The following is a 19,436-nucleotide window of genomic DNA, read 5'->3' as shown; positions in this document are numbered from 1 at the left end:
GAGTTTAGTTAGGACTGTCCCGTCACCTGTCAGGAGTTCTTTCAGGAGACTGCTATGGTGCCCTGCAGTTTTACACTGTGAATTCTTTCAAGCATATGTTGACTGTTGCGAATACTACAGAAAGACTACGAAGCTCCGGCCAGCTGTTTAGCCGGCAGACAGTGAAGGAAGCACACTCGTGAAAACAACAGCGCCCCGCATCAATGGCTGTCGCCATAAAAATACGCTTTCGTTAGTGCAGGAACTGTTGTGATGAAAACCAGAAAAAGTGAACTGGCTTGGCTCTGAGGGGTCTGACAAGTTTGCATAGTTTGTAGTGCAGTCAACGACCCAACACATCTACTGAACATTTCCTCGCACAATAGAACCAGTGTTGTAAAGGCACAGCTGCAAGCTCGACATAAAGCTATGTCTAGCCCTGCCGACTCAAAAGTGTCAGCCCATCACTGATTCGACCAGTGTGCAACAGGATTTGCAGCATGGATGCACAGTGCCTGCAGGCGGCTCAGCTTGGCTTTAGTATGGGCACAACGTGAAAGAAATGCACCAATGGGCTCTTTTATATGCAAGGAATTATAAAAGTGAGCCTTAGTTGCCCTTGGCACCGCACAAGCTGCATGAGAAACAGCTCACAGTGCAACAGCAACCAGGCAGATGCTTTGATTGGGACACCAGGCGACTCCTCGGACAGGATGTTCAAACTTGAAGGTCTTCAGACAACGGCCAGTCAGGACTTCCCAAATGCGTACCGTGCCATCATCGCTGCCTGCAGTTTCCAAAAGACAGAACATGAAGAAGGGGGCAAGATCTCTTTCACCATCTGCTGCGGAATTCTTTTTGGGGGGTTCCTGGAAATTGTGTATTATTTTTGCGCTCTATTGTGCCAGCCCATCTAGACAATCAGACTGAAAGTGTTGCAAAAGCAGACAAAGCTTAGACTCAGGCAGCCAAAAGAAAGCGACCAGTAAAAGTGAAGGTGCATGAGTTAGGCACTAGAATGTATGCGTGGATGGGCAGCTTGTTTCTTCATTCTTTTTTTTTTCTCGTGAACAAACAAGCTGTTTGTGCTCATGATCACTACTTGATGTGGGGGCCCTCATGGGTCCCAACGTATTCCTTGCATGCAGATAGGCCCGAACAGCGACCAAAGGGGCCACCTTGACGGCCGGGGGCTATGTTGCAGCCGGCCTTGCTGGTCCATGTCTCGGCGCTCCCTTCCCCAGAGGTTGTTGTGACAGGCAGTAAGAGCTGCCCTCTCCCCTCCAATATGGCCACAGAAAATCAGATAATGCAGCCTTTCGTTTGCCCATTCCATTTGAAGTCTTGTGATAACAACAACCGCCCTTTCCCTCTTTGCACCTCTGGAGATGGAGCCACACAAAGAGTTGTCTCGACCTAAATGTTATGCCAGTCACACTGCCAGCAAAGTAGTGCCTCACATTGTGTGTTTTTCTTTCTCTTTTGTTTGCTTGCCTTCTGTGTCGTACCCCTGTTCTGTTTTGTCCATTGTTTTCCTGTTACCTATGCCCTGTGGCAAAATGGAGCAAAAAAAAAAAAAAAAAGTAATAAACGCTTGTGTTCTGATGTGTGATGTCGATGCTGAAGGCATTTGAATCAATTTCATCACAGAGTAGCAAGTTAGAAAGATGGTAAATATAGCAGCTTGGGGCACACAAAGACAGTGCACATGATCCTTTCCATTTACTAATGTTTTCTTTCCGGATGGCTTATTTAAGCCGACAGCATGGCATGATAGGGGCTTACTTTATAATGAGTACATGGTACCTTTCACATTTCACCCAAAATTGAATGGCCTTTCATGTGAACTCACTCGGGTCATATCAAGAATAAAAAAGCGAAAAAGCACAGTAACAATGTAGCCTGTTTTACCACGGCAATGCGTGGCAAAGCTGGAAGTTCCAAGTTGGCTTCTCTGCATTGATGTATTAGATAGAAAACTAGAACACCATCTGGACCAGTAAAAAATAAGCCTTTAATTAGTTACCAGCTAGGCAAAAACCTGGTAAAAGGGCACAGTTTTTACACACCTGACGCAAAGAACTGCCCGGCCGGCTCCAGGGAAAGGCCTCGAACACAGTCAGTATGCCCCTCATACACCTGGAAAGAAGCAAGCGATAAAAAGTTGACCTCTCAAAAATGTGCATAGACTCAGCCAGTGTGCCACGTACAATATCTAAGAATATTAAAGCCCAACTGCACTCAAATTTCACCTCGGCCAACCTTACTTTGAACGTACAGTATGTACCACCAAACTAACTGGGACATGACTGGTAGCCCCGTGAAATGCGTTGCTAGTTAGTTAGAGACGTTCAAAAAAACTCTGTTGCAGGCGATGCTGCCCCTGCCGGTGGACCGCGCAAACAGCCATGAAGCGGAAGTGACACTGTGGCCGGCCCTAGGCTTTTTCCTACGGCCAGCCAGGAGAACCAGTTGAGTGCCACTGGGCACACTTCTGCTAGGGCTGCAGCGAGGGCGAAGCGTTGAGTGCACGTTTGCCCCGGCAGGCCGCGTGCGGCTGTTCGCTTGCCAGCTGTGCCAGCTGGAACATCACTTCAGCCTGGCCATAATGGCCGCGCTCTTCTCAATTTCAGTTTTGAAATCTCCGATTTTTCATAGTTGTTCGTGCCATGGAGACACGTATTTCAGCTGTCATATTTGGTATCGCGCAGTCTTTTTCGGCAGACTATACGGCAATAACGTTTTTAAGAGGTTGCAATTTTGAGTGCAGTTGGCCCTTAAGAACCTATATTATCCGTAAAACTAAAAGTTGGCCTGCATGGGAAGATTATAGCACCCAGTATATAAATATACCCCTCTCGGCCATGGCAGTTGTCTAGCGGTTAAAAAAAAATGAAGGAAGTGCACACTGACGCGCAAGACTCGAAGGTAGCGAAGCTGTATGCAACCTTCACAACCATCACGAAGGTTTAAGTCCACGATTGCAGCTGATTTGCTTCTTCTTCCCTGCCGCAACGGCCTTTACTGCATCAATGTTGCTATAAGTGTGAGCTTCTTTCATTTTTTGGACGTGATAATCATTGGACCTCACCTTGGAGGAGTGCATGCTATGACGCGTCTTTCTCATTCCGAGCAACTGTTGCCACAATTACACAATTACGGTGAACGCTGGAGTTTGGCCATTTTCTCGGCCAATCTCCCTAAGTGGCTATGCTGGCTTGACAAATGTGCTCAGGGGACACAGGACAGTCAGTGCAAGGCACGCACACACCAGCGCTAGGATTTTTCTTCGTTTTATTAACTGCCGGGCGGTCACTGCGAGGCCCGCGCTCACCTGCGTGCTCGGCAATTTCTTGGTATTTTTAACTGTGGACATTGTCACCACTTCTTGCTGCCAGCAACCTCTTTACAGCCGGCATTAAAACTCTGAAATAATCACCACAGGTAATCGGCACTCATGGTAGCCAGCAGCTTTATTGTTAAACATAATACAATCGAACCCGTTGACATCGAAATATCCTTTGTATCGAACTATTTCTGGTCACGGTATATTTGCAGACATATCAAACCCCAAATGACACAAAAAAAAACTTTTATCAGTTCGCTTTAAAACTCGAGCTCATTGGGCAGCTGCTGGGCTGTGATGAGCAACATCTTGCCGGCCCCACTGTTCCTCCTGTTGTATCCCTTAAAACTGCACCTCAGGGTCACCAGCACCAACCACAAAAAATTGAAAAATACCGGAACTGCAAACTGTGTTACGAAGAAAGGAAGATTTAGCAGACAACAAATGTTGTCTGCGAAACATGCGCAACCAACCTCTGTTTCACCGCTTCGAGAAACTGCTTCGCGCGGTGGCATAATAGACACTAGTGTTTATACTTTTATGTATGGAAATAACTTTTGTACTTACACAGCTCATATTTGCAGTATTAGTCTATAAAGGCCTTATGTTCAAATTGTATATTTCAATTTTTTTATGTGTACCCTGTTCAAAGTAGCATTGACATTTCCATCATTTTTTTCTTTTTGTTACTTTTTGTTTTGATATTTTTTTTGATGAAATTCGTAACAAATCTGCTGTTTGAAATTATTACTGTTGGAAAGACCTATCCTTCCTTTATCATTTCACACTTTACACTTTAGCATCAATCATTTTCTGTGGCAAGAAAAAATATTTCCTGGACTACCTAAAAACAACTGATTTTTCCATGGTCACGAAAGTGTTAAGGACTTGTTAGCGGTCAGACAAAAGCCAAAAGAGATATGAAAGGTGTGGCATTAAAGTTAAGTAAACGGTCACTCAGCCTTTAGCGTCCTTTTAGAGGATTAAAAAAAAGAGGTTATCTTGGCACTGCATGCATCACATAAATACGACTCCTGCTATCAACGTGTTGCTATGGAATACTAGATGCTAAAGTTTAATAGAATGCACAGAAAAGACATCTTACTATGGACTGGACACTAGGGAAAGGTTGCAAATCTTTTGGCTTCGGAAGCTGCGGGATCAGGTCCTCCGCATCGACATTGACCTAAAGGAGGGGGGAGGGGGGGAGAGAGGAAGACGGTAAAAACCTAACCTCCCCTCATAATAAAAAGACGGTCACAGTTCACACAAAGCAGTAAAACCAGGAAAACACAACAGAAACCAGGAAACCAGTAAAACCAGGAAACAACAGAATTAACTATGTAGCTTTTTGCAGAATATTATTTGTATTTCTGCAAAGGGCTAACCAACACTTGGGGTAAGGAGTAAGTCTGTCAGGTCTTCCCTCACTTCCTTTCTTGCGATGTTGGCCAAGCTGCTTACAGATTTCAACTCTTATCACCCTAGGTCACTGATGTATGCAAGGGGGTGAGCCAAGGACGACTAGACCAGCTGAGTTGGAATTTTGAAGAAGAAGGCATGCAAAATGATAGGCAGACCAAAACAAGCCAAAAGTACTGAAGTAATGAATAGATGAGTATGTGTATGTCATTAAGGATCTGTTGTTCTCAACACATTTATGAAAACTACACATCGTATAGCCCTGATGCCAGCACGTCGCTGAGAACACTATGTAAAGAGAATTTGAAGAGCACAAAGTGCATACCCTCATCTTGCGCTGCCGTGGGCACAGGTACAAGTCGAGGCAGCGCGCAAAGCGCTCGTTGATGAAGCGGTCATAGGCTGGCACTAGCCGCAAGCAGGAGTACTTGCGCGGGATGAAATTGATGCGGCGCTCTTCTGGTTCTTGCTCCCGCCACTTCTCTTCCTGGAAAGAGAATGCTCATCAGATGAACTAATTGATACGTAAAAATGAAGTTCACCTCCCTGAATGACAGCTTTTTACTTTGAAAGATTTTTCACTCTAATGTTAGGTTAATGAAACACCCTGTAGAACATTTGCAGTACTGCAATATGTACTAGAAACGGTAATCACAAAAATGAAAGATATTTACCTGGTCTGTTATGCCCACAAATCTTAAAAATTGGGGTTTTGCACCCCAAAGCTACAACTGGGCACACTGTAGTGGTGGGCTAGGGATTAATTTAGATCACCTGGGGATTTTTAACAAATGTTTATCTTGACCCCTGAGACCTCGTTTTTCGTCGTAGTGGCTCGGATCAAACCTGCTTCCTCATGCTCAGCAGCCCAATAGTAGTACGTACAGAAGTCCAAAACTTTACCTTATTCTATTCTCTTTGCGGATGGATATAGCAACTGTCAATGTGTTAACAGTGGATAACTAGGCATTCAATTTTGGAATAATGCACACTTCATTGCCCACTCAGCACCCCCCTCTGCTCGCTTTCTAGAAAAAAAATTCTACAGATGCTTACAACTTGAATGAAACAGCGACACTTGAGTTGCTTGGCTTTGTAAGTAGGCCGATGGAGCTCTCAGCAACAGAACCTCCGACATGTAACAGATCTTCCTGACTGCACGTTGCACTATACACTGAGAATGAAAGGACTTTAAGGACAGGGAGCCTTGCCTCCTCCTTGGTGAATAAGTATTCTGGGGGTGGATTGTAGGACTCCTCGTGACCAGGGAGTTTCATCTTTGGGGCTGGAATGTAGCGCTGCATGCGATCATTGGGCGTGTCCTGCAAGAAGTGACAACCCAGAATGAGCAAGCACAGAGGAAACCTGGGAACCTAGCGCCCACAATAAAATTTTGTTTCACAAATCCATGCAAAATTCAAACTATTGCTTGCACTATAGCAGCTACAAGTCTAGTTTCAGCAACTCCAAAATGATCTGCAAAGAAATCCAGTGAACAGCCGTGTCTACTGATCCCGTGGCTTAACAGACTACAAATAGTATTACCTTAATGGACTACATGTATTATTGCCAATTTTATGGAACCACAAATTATAAATAGAACATCAAACCAACAGATAAAGACAAAATCAATGTTTCAAACTAAGACGGCAAAGTTCTCACAGTGTACCCTCACGCTGCAAAAGCAAGACCATAAAAATGTGAAAGGCAAAACACAATTGAATGCTGTTGCCCTGTGGTGGACATGACTTCAATATCTGACAGTTTTAGCTCAATTCAGAACTATAAAATATGTTCAGTAAAAGTGTGTCCACATTACAGACACACCACTGCAAGCCAAGAGACGTTTATTCTCGGGGTTCTGTGCCGTTTTCTCACTTTCCTTCGGAGCCTGCCTCTGTCTGTGGAACATGAATGACTGCAGCTAATCATGTTTTTCTTCATATCCAGGATTTAAGAAAAAGCAACAAAACTTTGGGTGGTAGAAAAAATGGCGAAAAAAAAAAAAAAAAATAGAGAAGCAAAACCACTTTCGGCTATGCAAGGTCCCTTATTAGTGCACTGCCATCCTGACGACAGATTTATATTACACAAAGGGCACCATTGATTACTGCTTTGGAACAATGTTGCCAACCACATAAAACCAACTATTTCTTAGCACAAATCTCAAAGCAGTAAAAATTCAGACTCTGGAGCATGCACACGCAGCAGTGGCTTTTTAGGAGTAAACCATTGTTAGGGCTTGTGATAATAGGCGGCACTACAGTGGCTAGAATAGGAAAGTGTGATTAGCGGCATGCAGCGCCTATGAGGCGCCTTGAAGCCGCCGTTAGGGATCCGCGAGGGGGCGCGTGCGATCGTTTACACGTCGTCTGGTGAGGCGCGCGCGGATCGTCTGCAATGCGATTCGCTTTGCCCAGAGAGAAGCACCGCTTGTTTCCTGTGCCGTAGCAGGTTTAAGGGTGCATTAGTGCCGCAAAAGTAGATCCACAGTTTTGTGCCGGGCCGCTCTACGGTGTACAAGTCTTGCAAAAAGAAACGATCGTTGTTTGTCGTTCCGAAGGACGTGCGTCTGTACTGGCGCAGTGGCGATGAGAAATACCACGTACTGAGAAGCGACTCAAAGAAAACACCGCTATGTGCGAGCTACACTTCGACGTAAGATACATCTCCCGGCACATTGAACATACCGTGAACGGAAAAGTTGTCTCAATCTACATAGGCGGGCGCCTAGGTTGCCCCCGGAAAATCTGCCCACGCAATCTCCAAGTCCTTCGAAGTACCAGCCGAAACAACTTCCCCGAGCAGGAAGTGTCAAGCGAGAAGCGCACCCGCAGCCCCACCCAGCAATAAAAGCTAAGGATGGTGACTCCCCTGTGAGTGCAGAGTTTGAAGAACCCCATGCTTCTTTTCTGTCAAGAACTTGACCCTACCTACAGCAACATGGGGGAAACCACACGCTGATTGAGTGTTTCCCCCTTCACTGTGGCTTACAGCGTGTGTCGCACTTCGCAGGATAAAGCGAAAGCCCGTACACGTACAATTCCAGACATTGGAAGCACTTACGAGGCATCTGACATACTGAAGAAGTCTGCCACTCTCCCCGTCCATGACTATCAAATTCGTTTTGGTCGTTTTGGCTTTGTCGTGAAAGAAAGAAGCACTTAAAGCTCGATTTCCTCACGTAGCTGCAGAATCGAAGGTCGAAAATGGTTTTCCGAAGACAATTCGAGAAAAAAAATGCTTGAATTTGTTCACACACAAAAAAGAACTAGCAGCGAAAGGCAAGGCCCATTGAGCAAAGAAAGCTGATGGCCTCGAGACTTTGTAGTTTTGAACGAATCATGAGAAATTCACCAAAAGTGAGCCGTTTTTGTCTGTCTGTAACGAGCACGTCGAAAATAAAATGCGTGTTTACCAGTTACCAGCCCACAATTAATTCTCTGATGTGCGTTTCATAAGTGTCAGAGCCAGCCGGCTATATTCGGCTGTTGAAACGCGTCCAGTCGGTTGTAAACTGCGATGATAGTAGTTCTTAAAAAAATACGACATTTATTGCATCTCAATTTTCACTAGCATGTAGAATAGCAAGGTTCGTACAGGCTTCAAAAGCAAAAATTCAAGGGTTTTCAAGGACTTTCAAGGACCAGAAAACACATTTTCAAGGTCCCCATCTAATTTTTTTATCTGGCAGTATTTATAACCTTTCCAACACAATGCAAAAGTTTTTATACCACAATACCTAAGCACATTAGTACACATCGAGATAGATGCTAACGGGTTCGTAAAGGCTCCCCCAGCTTTATTTTTTTATTTTATGGCTGGTATTTACAGGTTTTTCTGAGGCTGTTTGATTTCAAAACTTAATGTTGCCTGCATCTCCTGCTTTGTCAGCCAGAGTATCAGCTGAAATTAAATCGAGCAAGTGTTGCTTCAAGGCAGGATGAACTATGTACACGTCCACCATTTGCACGTAAAAGCAAACGTAGATGGAGCGTATGAGGCACAGTAAACATGCAATGAGCAAGCGTCCACAGACTAGATGCAAAATAGAGAACAGAAGCTGGCTTTTACTTGATTGTATTGTGATATGAATTGGATTGACAAGTGCCTGCTCCCAATGTAGCCTTGTAATAATGAAAATCCACCAATTTTGTAATTTCACGCAATACACTGAAACTTGATTGTTACAATGTTTCTTTACATTTGTTAACACCTAAAATCCATGGCAAACACTTTAAATTCTTGTGAAAAGACGGGGCCAATGATTCTCTCCGGAAAAATCAAGGGTTTTCAAGGACCATGTAAAAATTCCAGGACTTTCCAGGCCTTGAAATTGACACTTCTGAATTCAAGGGTTTTCCAGGTTTTCAAGGACCTGTGCGAACCCTGGAATAGCTATCAAGGAGGCTTTCTCAATGTGGTGCTGCGCGCGAATACACTCGTACTCCATAATCCGCCGCCACCGCAGCGAACGTGTAAGCGTGCGACAGCGCCACCTGGAATTTCCTCCAATAGCGTCACGCGGAAGTGGGAACGGTCATCACACTTTCCTATTCTAGCCACTGTAGCGGCACTGTTATCAGTATCCAAAGAAATCTCATTCTGTTGCGGCTGACCCTTGGCACTGCCAAAGGATGCGAAGCACAGTGTTTATTTTTGAGCCCTTGTTGGTCTTGCTCTTCCCCCCCCCCCCCCCTTTTTTTTCATACAGTTACTGCATACCTGACCTAAAAAAAAAAAAAAAAAAAAAGAAGAAGAAGAAAAGAAAAATGCAGCAGCTCCCATGTGGGAATCGTCAGCCATTGGCTAAGCATTCTTTCCAGAGGCACATGTACATCTGTGCACATGTACATAGATGCCCATGTACATGTACATCTTTGCACATGCACATCTATGTATGTTCATCTCAGAGGCCCTATGCCCTTTTACTAAATGTTTCTTTAGTATTATTAGACGGCCTTCCATTAAAGGAGCCATGAAGAGAAAACCCAAGTTTGGTTCATTCAAAAGATTGTCTCGTTAGAATCATACTGACACCACTTTTAACGTAAACTTCGCTCAAATAAGCTACATAATTAGGAAAAACGGGAATGGTCATGCGACCCACCAGCTCATTTTCCGCAACAGAACCTGTGATGTCACATGGGCTAAGCTCTGCGATTGGCGGAGGCTGGCAGAAGCAGACGCAAATTAGGTAGAGCTTACAGACTAGACGAACGAGCGATTTGCGCTTAAATTTAGGGCACATTCTTTACAAAGCAATAAGAATGATGGGACAAACAGTGGAAGTTACGAAAGCACATGTAAACATAGAAGTACTGATGCGTTCTGCTGTTCGTACTGCGCACAGCATGCTTGGTTTAGCTGCACAGCACTACGGGGCTTGGGGTTGTCTCAGACGACACTGGCCGATTGACGCAAGCAACGGTGTCTTACGTGACCCCATTTGTCGAGCGAGCACTGTTTCAGGGAACGAATATTTTCTCCCAGAACAAAAACAAGCCAGGTTTAAATGCGGGCAAAAACAAACCAAACGCTTGCCACGGTATGGTGGCGCCATCTAGGTTACGGAACATAAAGAAACGCGGGAACAAACCAACACCGCTGTACAGGGTGGAGACAACCTTTGAACGGTCCCGTGCCGCCGCAATTGGGCCAACGGGCTCAACGCGTTATTCTTTTCGTTTCCCACGAGACCTAGCAACGCGAAACAGACAATATGATTCAAACTTATTCAGTAAACCGCGTTGCAGCGATAATTTTAGCGCAGTTTTGACACAATGACTTGCTTCGGCGGCGAGCGAGCAACCGAACATGGCGGCGCCAGCGTTACGTGTCTCTACCCTGTACGGTGGATGCGTGAATGAAGGTACTCTAGGCTGCAGAGCGGTCGGTTCCCGTGATGTCACTTGGGACTACGAAAACGCACGATTGAGCGGGAAAATCCAAATTTTAACCTAAATTGTTTAATTTCTCAGTGAATAAAGCACCGTTTGTATCCGGACAAGCGCTGGGGGCACTATAAAACACGAAATCTTTCGAATAAAACCAACTTGCATTTTCTCTTCATGGCTCCTTTAAATACCCCATATGGCCCATGTACACCTACACATGCCTGCCAACCTGGAGACCTCGGAAATCGGGAGATTGGCCACATTTCTTTTTTTTTTTTTTTTTTTTTGCAGCACATGGCCTGTCTAGCCTGCGACATCACCTTTGATTTAAATGCCACAACAACACTGCAAAGCAAGCAAATTCAAAATGACATTTATTTACAATCTGGAGGAGCAGGGTACACTGGGAAGTCTCCACCTAGTTCACTGACTGATTATTTTGCGGCGACTTCACTGCGGCGGACTTTGCTTCCTTTAAGTACTTGTTAGAGTATTTCTCCTAGCACCTCCATGACTAGAATCTGTTGAGGAGGCTCTTTGGATGTGCAACACTGTCTTTATTGCTGTTAACAAAGAAATTGTCCAAGATCCCCTGCTTCTCAGCAAGTGCAGTGCTTGGTCGTTGCGAAATGCAGCTTAAATCGCTTCTCCCGCCATGTGCCATGCGCCATGTCCATATCGCATGCATAAGTCATGCAAAATCCAAAGTGCTTGCCTTTTGCCTTTACGAGACAGCAGAAATCACGACAATTCTGTGTATAAAAGCTTAAAAGAAAAACTGCAAATACTTCTTCAACAACGCCATGTTGTCAACGGAGCTATATAAAAAAGGCCTACCCGTTCACTGAACTCAAATGGCTTGGATAAGACTTCTGCTGACTTCGGCAGGCTACCTAACTCCTGATAGCAATTACAATGCGGTGGGGTCCTGCTTGAAATATCTTTTTTCTTCCGCAGCAAGGTTGGGGCACCTTTCAAGATATTTATGACTGTTTCGCACAATCAGGAGGATAGGTAAAAAATCAGGAGCTTCCCGGGCAAATCAGGAGAGTTGGCAGGCATAGCTACGGAGTGATTGTGTCCGGATAGATTCCTGGTGGGAGTCACCAAAGATTGCTTAATTAAGGGGCGACATGGCTCTTAAAACTATTTATTTTAATATTTAAGCAAACTCTGTGAAACTTGTCAGTCTTGCTGCTTTTTCCCCACGGATTTCAAATATGGCCTTATTTTTTTAGTTGGTCAATTAGTTCCCGTGGTAATTGGAGATAATTAGTCATTTTTGGAGGAACAATAGACAAAACTGTGTTGGTCATAAAACGGTAATCTTTACATTTTCCAATGCTATGAACCCTGGTGAGTGCAATAAGACAATCAGTTTTTTGATGCATCGCTTGGAACTAATTTTACAGCTCATTTAAACTTCAGTGTTTGAAATAGGCACTCAAAATGGTTCCTTTCCACTGGTGCCACCAAGGTTTAATGAGCTGTAAAATTAGTTCCAAGCGATGCATCAAGAACTGATTCTCTTATTGCACTCACCAGGGTTTAGTGTTAGACAATGTAATGATTACAGTTTTATGACCACCACTGTTTTGTCTATTGTTCCTCCAGAAATGGTTAATTACCTCTAATTATCTCGGGAACTAATTCACCAACTAAAAAAATAATACCATATTTGAAATCAGTGGGGAAAAGCAGCAAGACTGTTAAGTTTCACAGAGTTTACTTAAAAATTAAAAAAGTTTTTTTGAGAGCAGTGCCCCCCTTAAAGGGACACTGCAGCGCTTACTATTGACTACTCGGAATGTATTTTGGGGTAAAGTTTATTGTCCCAGCAATCTCCCCTCGCAAAAATTATGAAAATCCGTTCACTATCACCGAAACTACGCGCAATGAGAAATCGCGCATGATTGTTCCCTCTCAACTCAGCCGCAAACAACGCGATGAAAGCTGCGCGCTCTCTCCCGGAGAGGGGGGTGGCTCGCAGCGTACTCTTTGGCAGCCTTCGATATATATCACAGGCGGGAAGTTTTCTCCTTTTCTTGGCAACGTGCAGGGGTCTATTTCCTGTCTGGCGCCACAAAAAAGCAGGCATGGCTGCCTGCTCGCAAGCGTGCGCTCAGGCTGGTAGGGCGTTTCTGAAGCAATAAACGTTTGTTGTCAAGTGGTCTGGTTGTAAGGGGGTATTGAGTTGGTCACTCAAACTCCGCACGCACTCAAAACACAAAAGAAATGCCAAAACTGTGCGTACAGGTTCAGGCATAGAAGAGGTTGGTACACAGCGCCGACGACGGCGGATCGTCACAGGAAATCCGAGAAATACGCTGCGAAGTTGACCAGCGACAGCCAACAGGACAGCCATGGCTGCAATGACATCATTTTAGCCATGCCAGGGGTGCAAATAAGGAAAATATGAAGAGAGCGCGGTTGGTTTATCCGCGTCTTTCCCAGCGATTTGCGCGCTCACCGCTTTGCGTGCAGGTGTAATATTTTGGCTCAGGCATTGCTGGCAGTGTAATATAAACGTCACGCAGGTTTACTTGCACTGCTCAAAGAGTGTTGCAGGGTCCCTTTAAGCATTAAAAGCTGGCAGTGCTTTCTCACTCCCTGAAGGAGGCATAAAACATGTAATGCCTTATAACTGAAGAAATTGCAGCGAGATATTAAAGCCCAAATTTGTTGTGCATTAGTGTATGTAACATTCTCTTTGTTTAGCTTCTAGAGTGGTTGGTGCTGGTGCCCTTTAGTTTCTCTCATAACTCAGCGTCATCCTCGTCTCGTTTCCCGGGTGGCCGCAATGCTCCGAGACAAAGTCAGCTATCACGTGCACTTCCCCACTTTCCTCTGGATCCCAAGCAGCTGGCTTCTTAGCCCTCAGTAGATGCTCTAATAACTAGCATTCACAGTGCAAAGGTTGTACACTAAGCTGCGCTTTGTGTTGACCAGAAAACACCGAATGCACGGAAGAGAAATGGCAAAGCAAAGGGTGCAGCGGTTGCCTCATTTTGGCGTGGTGGCTGGTCGTCTCCAAACATGCCAGCGAGCAGTATAATTTTGTTTTGGACATGGTAACTTTTACAAGAACAGTGCAAGGTAATTTGACTTAGATCGAGCAGATAAGGTTTGCGGACCTGCAGCAAGGGTTGAGGAAAGTGCCCAACAGCTTCCACAATTCCATTTTTGTTTTTGTGAATTCAGAAACCAGGAATTCGAACTCCGAATTGAATTCTTCGCACATCCCTAATGTGTACGTGTGTGTAGTATAGCAAAACAATATTTGAGCCCGGGGCAGGGTTCCCGAACCAAGAAACCAAAATAAAATTAAGAAATGGCTCAGCACCTCATCATCCTTGTCCCAGAGGAGTGAAAAACGGTTCGGGTCATCCCGCTTGACTCGTGGCTTGATCCAGCCCATCTTGATGGCATGCACCATTCTTGACACCTATGGAAGACACCGAGCATGTCACCAGGATGAAGAATCACTACTTTCCAGTTACACCGTCTCACGTTGTGGCTTTCAAAAACAGTGAAGAATTAAGGCACAAGACAGCTGTCCAGCTCAAACACACTCCTTAGTCAAATGTTACTGTGATTTTGCAAGCCCTAAAGGCAAGGTATGCAGAAACATAGGGCAGTATTCCCTTTTTAACTGAAAGAACATTATGCATATTAATGGCCTTAGATGCAGAGCCACTGATTGGGCACACAGAACACATGAATTCACCTTGCTAGACAGAGCAACACAATACAGGGCAAGGAGGTAGGTTGAAGTGCAGAAGGGAAAGAAAGCCAGACACAGCAGTAGTACTTTCTTTTGACAAACCAAGTTTGTCAAGAAGAAAGACACTAAGTAAAGTTGCCGCCTGGCTTGTCTATGACTGGCCTAGCCAGCTTTTAGGTCCTTTGGCAGGCTACTGGTTCAAACTTTAGACCAGCAGGTGGGCTTTTGTAGCAGTCCTCTTGTGTCATGCTACGTATCAGCAAAAACTGGTTTACATGTACGTACTGCAATGCTGCCATGATAGCTGGTACGATTCAGTGTGGCCCTGCCCTATCTCCACTGCATACAGGCCACCAAGGAAAGAAATAACAGCTGATCACTTTTATTTGCAGCTGACAGTAACAATAATAGCTAAATGACCGGCAATGAACTTTGAGCCCAATCTCACCAAAAGCATATTCTCACCATTTGCTTCTCAATCTTTGAAGGGACGAAACTTCGCTTCTGAGGAGGGTGGCTTGTGACAGGATGAATCATTTTTTCGTGCGAGAAAATGTCCTCGAATGGCTTTCGTCAAAATGGAGAAAATCCCACATGAAAAAGAAGGAGAAACAGTGAGTGCTCTCCCTATTCTGGATTTTAAAAAAAATGCACACAATAACCTCTGCAAGTCAGAAGTGCTTTTGCACTGCTAGGCGTACAAATTTATTGAAGCAGCACTTGGCTCTTCTCACAAGTCTACCAGCTGGACTGAAAGGTTTCATTATGATTCACAATGACTGCTCCCTTCCCCTTGCTACAGTAACAAACGGTGCATTTTCCCAAGCTGCAGCAGCGCGTATTGCAAGCAGGAGATAGTCTTTGTCTATAGGGAAAATTTCAACAGCAGAATACTAGCACCAAAGTAACTACAAAAGTACAAAAGGCATTATCCACTTCACTAACTTACCTCGTATGGGTCGTAAGTGGCACTGGGGTAGCGTCCTTGCTGGAGCCGTTGAATAAGGTCCACATCTTCATCAGACAGAACAACATTCTGCCCTGTGCTTTTGTCTTTCACTGTTCGCCTGCAATGGAGTGAGACAAAATAAGGTGCAAAGTTGAGCACAAGAAAAAAAAAAAAAAAGAAAAAAAAAAAAAGAATTTTGCAGCTTACAAAAGGGCACAAAACCCTTTTTTGTTTGTTTTGCACAAGGCCACCATAAACGAAATGAAGGCTGCTGAACAAACAAAGGCGGTTGGACGGTTTGTCATGAATGCTGCTGTGTCGGCCCAACTATGGCCGTATTCCCCACTGTTGGACAAGATGCATTCAAACGGTTCCGTTTATTTCCCTGTGCTGTTCATTTCGGTGACTTAAAGGGACCCTGCAACACTTGCCATCGACTACTAGTAATGTATTTCGGGATAAAGTCTATTGTCCCAGAAATCTCCTCCTGCAAGAATTATGAAAATCCGTTCACAATTAACGAAACTACGCGCGATGAGAAATCGCGCATAATCGTTCTCTCTCAACTCGACCGCGGACAGCGCGACGAAAGCTGCGCGCTCTCTCCCGGAGAGGGGGGCGGCTCGCGGCGTTCTCTTCGGCGGTCTTCGATATATCACATGCCGGGTAGTTTTCTCCTTTTCTCCACAACGCGGAGGGGCCTATTTCCGGTCTGGTGCCACAAAAAAGCAGGCATGGGTGCCTGCTCGCAAGTGCGCGCTCGGGCTGGTAGGGCGTTTTTGAAGCAATAAACGTTTGTAGTGGAGTGGTCCCGTTGAAAGGGAAGTATTGAGCTCATCACTCAAACTCTGCGCGCACTCAAAACACAAAATAAACGGCAAAACTGTGCCTACAGGTTCAGGCATAGAAGAGGTTCGTGCACAGCGATGACGATGACGGAAATGGGAGAATCTAGCCGCGAAGTTGACCAGTGACAGCCGATCGCGCAGCCATGGCCTATGTGACGTCCCTGAGGCCATGCCAGGGGTTGCATAATGAGGACAACTGAAGAGAGAGCGGTTGGTTTTTCCGCGTCTTTCCCATCGATTTGCGCGCTCACCGCTTCACGTGCACGTGTAATATTTGGCTCAGGTATTCCTGGCAGTGTAATCTAAACGTCGCGCAGGTTTACTTGCACTGCTCAAAGAGTGTTGCAGGGTCCCTTTAAGAGCCCACACAAGTGTCCTCTCCTCCACTTTTTACACACACATCAACTTATACAAATCACACAATTCTTATTTGACAAAACGGTACTTTGCTCTAAAAAAACCATGCTATGCAGCACTTGTGCTGGCTAGATATGCCTTAACAAGAGCAGGGTATTGCAAAGTAGCAAGGTGCCCAAACAGTGGCCCAAAATGTGTTTCACGATAAATTTTCTCATAGTAGCCAACAGCAAACTACAAGTTTCCACATAGCTTCCTTCACAATTACAGCAGTAAAGAATTAAACTGGCTTCCATTTATTTGGTTCAGCATCAAAAAAAATCTGCCACCTGCAAGCACAAAGCTCCTGGCTTATGTGTGTGAACAAGTGGAAAGAATAACAATAATAAAAAATCGGCAAAGATTGGGCCAGGGCTCCCACCAGTAATTCGGATCATCCATGCGGCGCAAGAACTCGTCCAACTCGTTGCCTCGAGGTGGCTTGAGAATAGGCTTGCCATCCAAGTCATAGCCAATGTGTGGATAATGTTCATACCACTCCATCGGTATATTGCCCACAGTGTTGCGCACATCCTGCAACAAGGCAGCAGTAAGCCCTCCATTCAGAAGTGCACAACCAGGCCAATAAATAAGATAAACACATCGAATATATCTACTTCCTTTTTTTAGTCACTGTGGCATCAAGCTCTCATCACACAACCGCCGTTAAATTGAACAGAAAGAATATAAACGAATGCCTACTGAGTGATTTCAGATAAAATCGAACAATGGGTGACTGGTTGACCTCTTCAATTTGCTTGAACTTTTTTATATCATGCCCTGATTATTCTAAGGATTGGATTCAACAATATTTTCTCTGGAAAAACTTTCGGAATGCGACAAGGTAGACCCCCCCCCTGCTTTCTGCCCGTGCGTCTTGGGCAACTTTAGCTATGTCTAGCTACGAAAATATGCATGAGCAGCAATTCCCAAATTGTATGCTGAATTTAAGCCTTCTGTACATTTCTCTAAAAAGTTTTGTTGGTGACAAGAATATAAATTTATGTCAAATTGGGCACAGAGCCCAATTTGTTTCGAACTTTTAGCTTGAATATTTCAAAAAGTACTGGAAAAAAAGTGCTGTGCCCCTTACAGCTAGCATCAAAAGTTTCAACACTGGATAATTTTCTTTAGCATTAATTAATGATGCCAACTTCCATTTGCATTGTGCATTTTTCAGCAACGAAGCCAAGTTTGATGGTACAACTGGTAAAGCAAATTTGTAGTTACAGTGTTAAACCTGCAACCACACATGCTGAGAATTCGTATTCATGCATTTTGTGCTTGATAAATTGTATCCCATAGAGAGAGAAAAAAAAAAAAAAAAGAGACCAAATGGCAACATCAGCCTGATTCGTTAAGAACTTCCCTGTAAAATGGCCAAAAGATTAATCTGCCCACTTTTCAAAATAAAGTAGAACCCCGATTAAGCGACTTTCTCGGGACCGTGAAAAAGCATCGTAAAATGCGGGCGTCGTAAAGTCTGAACAACAACAATAATGCCTATAAATACAGTTTCGATTCCCAGAGCAGGTTCAATTCACAGCCGCGGTGGCTGCTTTTCTGATGAAGGCGAAAAGCAAAAACGCCCGTGTGTTCGTGATTTCGGCGCACGTTAAAGATTTCCAGGTGGTCAAAATTAATCTGGAGCCCTCCACTACAGCGCACCTAATCGCCTGTGTAGTGTCGCCACATTAAACCTCATAATTAATCATACAGTTTCACGTGACAGATGTGCAAAAAAGTTCAACGTAAACTACAAACTAGTGTTTTGTAGTACTCGGAAACTCAAATCACTTAAAAATTAAATGCGAAAAGAATAATGCAGTGCGGGTGCCAATCACGCTGTATAAAAACAAACTTTGTATCACACTACACTGCACGATTCTTACGAGCCAGTGCGAAGCATGGCATGCACAATCACGACAAACACATGTGGAAGCCTAAGCCTGCCAGTGTAACCTGTTGGCAATTCACTGCTGAGTGGGAGAAATGAGCCCCTGCACACTGCCCCTGCGACCGCTGCGCAACAAGACGAGGAGAGAGGCCAGCGAAGAGAGGGAGGAAGCGACTGTGTAAAGGAGCAGGTGGCTGCTGGAGGAGAGAAACATGAAAGATGAGACAGAGAAGAAAGCTATGTCGGAGAGAACTGATTGAGCGGGCTCAAGGTCCAAGAACAGGCCTACAGTGCTTTCAATTCATAAGCCGATCAATCGTGTGCTTCGCGTGGGTGATCGGATAGTGCCGGTCAGGCATGAAATCGCAACAGATAACCAAGGTTTTTAATGCATTGTTTATACAGGGACTTCACCGGGACTTGACTTGCCCGTCGTAAAACCTGGGTTATTGTAAAAGCTGGGTTGTAAAACCTGGGGACATATAACCGGGGTTCCACTGTACTGTTTAACTGTAATTAGAATATGGTAAAAAAAAAAAAAAAAGTGGTTGATACCTCTTGCATAGAAACTAGTAAAACATGAAAGTGAAATGTGCCTTCACAGGAGCAGTTTAATGCTTATTGTGCATCGATATGAACTTGCACACCGCTATTTATATTTCGTCGGTATGCACCGTTATACACATCAACGTTAGACATTGGATTGCACGCGCCAGAGCATTGCGCAAATCCGAGTGAAACCACAGGCGCTCGTAAACCGTCCGTGCGAACGAAACTAAAAGGGTTGTCAGCGAATCGTTTGGTGAACACACACCGCTGCAGTGAAAAGGAGCGGCGGACCGTGTCACAAGCGTTACATTCGCAAGTCGGTGGCCGCACCTTACGCTGCACGTCCCCCGTACGTGTAGGCACTTGCATCGAGGCGCCAACTGTCAGCACTCAATAGCGTCATGATGCACTACTTCCCTTCGCGTCTCC

General features: G+C 44.7%; 1 protein-coding gene across 1 annotated transcript in view; it reads right to left on the bottom strand.

Moving 5' to 3' along the window:
- LOC144154228 (ribosome biogenesis protein bop1-A) overlaps positions 1 to 19,436 on the bottom strand; it is a 53,210-nt gene that overhangs the window by 28,818 nt on the left and 4,956 nt on the right. Inside the window, exons 4-12 of the mRNA XM_077685831.1 lie at positions 16,944 to 17,095; positions 15,318 to 15,435; positions 14,834 to 14,935; positions 13,988 to 14,089; positions 5,959 to 6,069; positions 5,073 to 5,234; positions 4,431 to 4,511; positions 2,049 to 2,118; positions 634 to 766 (exon numbers count right to left, since the gene is read on the bottom strand). Of these exons, the coding sequence (XP_077541957.1) occupies positions 634 to 766; positions 2,049 to 2,118; positions 4,431 to 4,511; positions 5,073 to 5,234; positions 5,959 to 6,069; positions 13,988 to 14,089; positions 14,834 to 14,935; positions 15,318 to 15,435; positions 16,944 to 17,095 (1,031 nt within the window). The remainder of the gene's footprint in view (positions 1 to 633; positions 767 to 2,048; positions 2,119 to 4,430; positions 4,512 to 5,072; positions 5,235 to 5,958; positions 6,070 to 13,987; positions 14,090 to 14,833; positions 14,936 to 15,317; positions 15,436 to 16,943; positions 17,096 to 19,436) is intronic.

This window comes from Haemaphysalis longicornis, unplaced genomic scaffold, assembly GCF_048455015.1.
Source record: "Haemaphysalis longicornis isolate Haplotype H1 unplaced genomic scaffold, Haemaphysalis longicornis Haplotype H1 scaffold_1, whole genome shotgun sequence".
NCBI classification, from domain to species: domain Eukaryota; kingdom Metazoa; phylum Arthropoda; class Arachnida; order Ixodida; family Ixodidae; genus Haemaphysalis; species Haemaphysalis longicornis.
The sequence above is the reverse complement of the archived record's forward strand: the minus strand, read 5'-3'. Positions and strand labels throughout refer to the sequence as shown.